Source organism: Clarias gariepinus, chromosome 17 (assembly GCF_024256425.1).
Source record: "Clarias gariepinus isolate MV-2021 ecotype Netherlands chromosome 17, CGAR_prim_01v2, whole genome shotgun sequence".
Lineage (NCBI taxonomy): Eukaryota > Metazoa > Chordata > Actinopteri > Siluriformes > Clariidae > Clarias > Clarias gariepinus.
The window spans coordinates 11,391,399-11,397,398 of NC_071116.1; the positions used below are offsets into that span (position 1 = coordinate 11,391,399).

Genomic DNA, 6,000 nt, shown 5'->3' on the forward strand with positions numbered 1-6,000 from the left:
GAGTGTCCTTTATCTTTTAAATTTTCTCTCAGTTGTGCCAAAAAAATTTTTTTTTTCTCTTGGTTTTCAAGCAGAGATAAAACCAAAACATTATAGCCACCTGCCTAATACAGAAAAGGCCCCCCTTTTGCCACCTAAACAGTGATGACCTGTGTGTTCTGACACCAAAACTACCCTTTTCAACAATTTCTGGTACAGTAGCTATTCTATTGGATCAGACTACATGTGCCAGCCTTCACTCCCCATGTGCAATCACTGAGCTTTAGTCGCGCATGAGACACGCAAACAAGCAATAGAAAACTAACCGCACAAACTCACCCGACCTAAACCCCATAGAGAATCTAAGAGGAAGATGCAAGACACCAGGGCCCATATTCACAAAGCTTATTTAAATTCTTGAGGAAAGGCTCATATCTTACCCTAAAAAGTCCTTTAGGAACCTTTGAGCAACTCTGAGTAAGATAGGTACAAAAACCTTTATCTTAGTGAGGTGTGCTTGGCCCCGTTGCTAGGAATACCGCAGCAATTCAAGGACTGTGATTAGTAAAAAAAAAAATCTGTAATCTGTAGATTGATCGCCTCCATGCCACGCTGCATTGGTGCAGTAATTATATATATACCGTTCAAAAGTTTAAGAACATTTGCAAATTTTTTTTTTTTTTTTTTTGTTTAGTGATTAATTTTCTACATTTTACAACAATACTGGGGATTTCAAAACTAAAAAAAATAACATATGGGATTAGGTAATTACCTAACAACAAGAAAAACAACAGTTAGTTGTTATTTTAAGACACAGAGGTTACCCTTTCTGTAATAGTTCTTGCAAGAACAGTATTGTCAAGTGTATTTGCAAAATCCGTCAAGCACCATAATGAAACCGGCTCTCATAAAGACCATCCCAGGAGGGCGAGACCAAAACCTACCTTTGTTGCAGGCGAGAAGTTCATTTAGAGTTATCAGCCTGAAAAATGACCAATAACAGATTAGAGGCGTTATAAGTCTTTACAGAGCATAAGTAGCAGAAACATCTCAATATTAACTGTTCAAAGGAGATTAATGCATTTTTTGGATGCCTTCAGCATTCCTTTACAATGTAGAAAAGAATAAAAATCAGGAACCATCATGGAGTTAGAAAGTGTTCTAAAACTTTTGAAAGGTAGTGTATATATATATACTCAGCAAAAAAAGAAACGTCCCTTTTTCAGGACTGTGTATTTCAACAATAATGTTGTAAAAATCCAAATAACTTTACAGATCTTTATTGTAAAGGATTTAAACAATGTTTTCCATGCATGTTCAATTAACCATAATTAATTAATTAACATGCATCAGTGGAATGGTCATTAAGACCTTAACAGCTTACAGAAAGTAGGCATTTAATAAGGTCACAGTTCTAAAAACACAGGACACTAAAGAGACTTGTCTACTGACTGTGAAAAACACCCAAAGAAAGATGCCCAGGGTCCCTGCTCATCTGCGTGAACGTGCATTAGGCATGCTACAGGAAGGCATAAGGACTGCTGATGTGGCTAGGGCAATAAATTGCCATGTCTGAACTGTGAGACGCCTAAGACAGCGCTACAGGGAGACAGGAAGGACAGCCGATCATCCAGTGGAAGACCGCGTGTAACAACACCTGCACAGGATCGGTACATCCGAATATCACACCTGCGTGACAGGTACAGGATGGCCACAGCAACTGCCCGAGTCACACCAGGAACACACAATCCCTCCCTCAGTGCTCAGACTGTCCGCAATAGGCAGTCCATGAGGAGGAGATGCACTGCAGTACTTCAAGCAGCTGGTGGTCACACCAGATACTGACTGTAAACATTTTTAGTTTATGTCTTATGGTGTTGACTCTTTTAGTGTTCATACAAATATTTACACATTAAGTTTACTGGAAGTAAAAACAGTTGAAAGTCAGAGGACGTTTCTTTTTTTGCTGAGTATATATATATATATATATATATATATATATATACGCACACACACACGGATATGCCTGCGTGCTACCTGCCATTGGAATGAATGTACATTAAACTCACTGCTGCACTAATGTAATACCTGTGATACGCTCACAGTATGACAAAAGACAACTCCTACTGTTATATTTTCTCAGGCGCCTGTTATGGTGCTCCCGTGTCTTGACAGTACTGCATGACTTAAAAGCTGATAATCAGGTGTGATGCCACCAGTATGATATAAAAGCTTAGGAGAAAACGCCGCCCACTGCCAGTCAGTACTGATCAAACTATGATAGATTTAGAAAATAAGAGGTTCTGTTGATATTAAGCCACAGTCATAGACCAAAAAAGATTTCACTCACCAACCAAATAATTTGCAGGAACTTATGGCATTTTGCCAAGAGGAATAGACAGTAATTGTCATGTTTTGTTTGACGATTGTGCCATTCTTTTATGCCTAACATATGAACTTAAGTGCGATAAGAAAAAAATATACATTTGCTTTGCTTTGTCATTCATGTTTTCTATAAAAAGTGGTACACATCTTGCAAAATCACCCAAGGTGTGCAATTGTTTAACACAACTGTATGCATGTGTGTACACACAAATTTAAAATTATCATTTTAGAATAAAGTATCGAAAGAACCAGTTATTATGAACATCACACAGTAAAATTTATTTATGTTTAAGTGTAAACTGAAAGTGGGCTAGGTTTTGAAATGTCCACTAGAATTAAATAGAATACATATTTTTTTAAATGGATGTGTTGTATTTATAATATTAATAATAAGAATAATAATAAGAATAATAATACTTAGGTTTTTACTAAATTCATTTTATTTGATTCAATGCTTTTAAGCATATTTCAATTTAAATGCTTTTAATATACAGATTAGCCAATTTTAAAGTGTCACCAACTGATAGTTCTAGTATAGCTTCAAGTGACCTGTTACTTTGTCCACAAGATCTGCAGGCCCGGGTCCTACTCCAAGAACAGTTCTTGAGCCAGGAGCAATTTGTGTCCTTCCAGCATCTTGAATAAGACTAATCGGCAGGCCAACTTCCTTAGCATGGCACAAAAGTTCAAGCAGAGACTCCTCATCTTGCACCTTTACAACCACTTTGGGCTGCCCATAGTATTCCCATTGTTTCAAAAGCTCTGGGTTTCTACGCTGCATCTGCTTGTAGGCAGAAACGGCTGCGTGAGAACACTGTGCCGCCACTTTGCCTTTACCCATTTTCAAGTCGGTGCGAACAATCAGGATCATCTTGAATTCACCACTCTCTCCCATAACGCTCGTTTGGGTGTTATTTTCGGCCTCTCCAACATTTTCTCGTACAGGTTTTCTAACTCGCCCTCGTAGGTGCCAACCAAAGAAGAGCCCACAGCCCATGCCTGCTAGGAGACCCAACGCCATCGGACCGCATTGCACATCCATCCTAAAATGTGACAGCAAATAATCATGAAGAGGTACGCCTTTACGCGCAAACATTCTTAGATTAAATCATACTGGTTTTTTTTTTTACTTTCTTTATCCTACTTGTATACATTGTTAGACATAAATCGGCTGGTAAACGGCCTCATTAAACCAACCAATAATCTATTAATGTTAGTTGTGGTGTTCTTTTTGGCGTCATAATGATCGGGTTTAATTTAATTGGCGACTAAAAAGGATTACTGACTTAAGAAAAATCTCTATTACCGTGCCATAATTTTTGCAACACACAGTCGTTTACAAGAACTTCGTGATATATTCTTACGCTCTTCTTCTTTTGCTACTGCTTCTTCTACTTCTTCCCTTGGTGTTTACCGGCGATTGACCACCACTATGTTGCATTACCGCCACCTTCTGTTCGTAATCTCCCTTATACGCTATACGCACTTTTATTGCTCCTTAATTGTGCTATACGCAGTTAATACTTATAACTAACTGCTATTAACGTTTTGTTCACCTTCTCCTTTTACTCCTCACCATGTAATGAAGAAAGCAGTGCGGCTGGTAATATACACGCTTTTAAAACATGACAGATGAACGTCCATTAAGGCACCTGATAACCCAGCCAATAGGTTCGTGTGTGTGTGTTTACATTGGTGATGTGTACGTGTTTAGAATAGACAACAGATGCTGAAAAAAAAAGCATCACACTATGATGTTACTCAACGTGATGTCACTAAAGGTGTCAGTTAATATAATGTCACCCAATATAATGCTACCAGTGCGAAATTTGTTTGGCTCAATTAGATCTAAATGTGTACCGAGTTTTGTGTGCATACGTGTAAGTGTGTATAAGGTATGCAGCAAAAACTCGTCTGAGTGCCACGCCCAGAGCCCAGACTCTCAGGCATCCTAATGGTACCAGATTCCAACCTGTCTGCCAATTTTCAGGAGTTTTTGAGCATGTTAAGACCCCTAAAAATATTTAGGAAAACAATAGGGCCCTTCACACACTATGATGACATAGGCCTGATGTACTAGTGTTTGGGCCCTAATAATCCTTAGAAAAACAAAAGGGTCCAATAGTGCTTGAGCCCTAAAAATAATCCTTAGGAAAACAAGATTTCATTTGTCATTGGTCTCGTGACTTTTAGGAAACCAGCACATGCTTTGAGCAAGGCTTAATTTGGACATGCCCCTTCTGCTCATCACATCATACCTTTAAAATAATTTTGATATTACAGTGCCTTGTGTTGTTAAGGTTCATTTGTTTAATCGGTTTATTCAGGCACAATAAAATACACTTTGCTTAGTTTGTTTACACATTAAAATTAGAAAGTGAAGATTTTTCTCTTGTAGTTAAAATTTCTTCCAAAACAGTAAAAATGTAAAAAGTTGGAACTTCTTGTTGTGCTGTTCAGAAGCAACAATTTGCAGGAAAACAGTGCCAATTTTTTTGCGCTAACTTGGACATATTTTGACATGTTTACAGTATGACACTTGGTTGAAGCAGTTAAACAGTGGCATTTTTCCACTAGACTTACAATCATTTTGTCTCAAACCTTCTCAAACGTGAATGTAGATTGTTTGTAAGTTAAAAGCAAGTTTAAGGAAAAGCCATTTGCTTATCACCAACCATTCTGGAACTTTGACCTTGAATAGAAATCAGATCCAGACCCTTGAATACTAAGTTTCAGAACCCCTGGTTTATTCGATACCGTTGATGATGATTATGATGATGATGATGACGATAAGGATGATCTTTTTACTTCTTTCTCTCTGTTGTGATGTTTAAATACTAAACCGGTGCATTTCGGCTACAAGTTGGTCATACACACATATACAGTAATATACAGTATATACAGTGTGTATATATGGTGTGACATATATACTCACCTAAAGAATTATTAGGAACACCATACTAATACGATGTTCGACCCCCTTTCGCCTTAGAAATGTTGGCCAAAATTGATAGGATAGCATCTTGCAGTTGATGGAGATTTGTGGAAGGCACATCCAGGGCACGAAGTTTCCGTTCCACCACATCCCAAAGATGCTCTATTGGGTTGAGATCTGGTGACTGTGGGGGCCATTTTACTACAGCGAACTCCTTGTCATGTTCAGGAAACCAATTTGAAATGATTCAAACTTTGTGACATGGTTCATTATCCTGATGGAAGTAGCCATCACAGGATGGGTACATGGTGGTCATAAAGGGATGGACATGGTCAGAAACAATGCTCAGGTAGCCCGTGGCATTTAAAGTGTGCCAAGAAAACATCCCCCACACCCTTACACCACCACCACCAGCCTGCACAGTGGTAACAAGGCATGATGGATCCATGTTCTTATTCTGTTTACGCTAAATTCTGACTCTACCATTTGAAAGTCTAAACAGATATCAAGACTCATCAGACCAGGCAACATTTTTCCAGTCTTCAACTGTCCAATTTTGGTGAGCTTGTGCATACCGTAGCCTCTTTTTCCTATTTGTAGTGGAGATGAGTGGTACTCGGTAGGGTCTTCTGCTGTTGTAGCCCATCCGCCTCAAGGTTGTGCGTGTTGTGGTTTCACAAATGCTTTGCTGCATACCTCGG

General features: G+C 38.6%; 1 protein-coding gene across 2 annotated transcripts; it reads right to left on the minus strand.

The window, feature by feature from the left end:
• Positions 1–2,786: 2,786 nt before the first annotated feature.
• Positions 2,787–3,826, minus strand: ptrh2 (peptidyl-tRNA hydrolase 2). 2 transcript variants are annotated; one of them, XM_053515875.1, is made up of 2 exons: positions 3,729–3,826; positions 2,787–3,407 (listed from the first exon to the last, which is right to left on the minus strand). In XM_053515875.1, exons 1-2 carry the CDS (start codon positions 3,803–3,805, stop codon positions 2,894–2,896), a joined length of 591 nt encoding a protein of 196 aa, XP_053371850.1. In that variant the 5' UTR covers positions 3,806–3,826; the 3' UTR covers positions 2,787–2,893. The 2 variants fall into 2 exon arrangements, with proteins under 2 accessions (XP_053371850.1, XP_053371851.1); XM_053515876.1 differs by having other exon boundaries at positions 3,671–3,794.
• Positions 3,827–6,000: the final 2,174 nt, after the last annotated feature.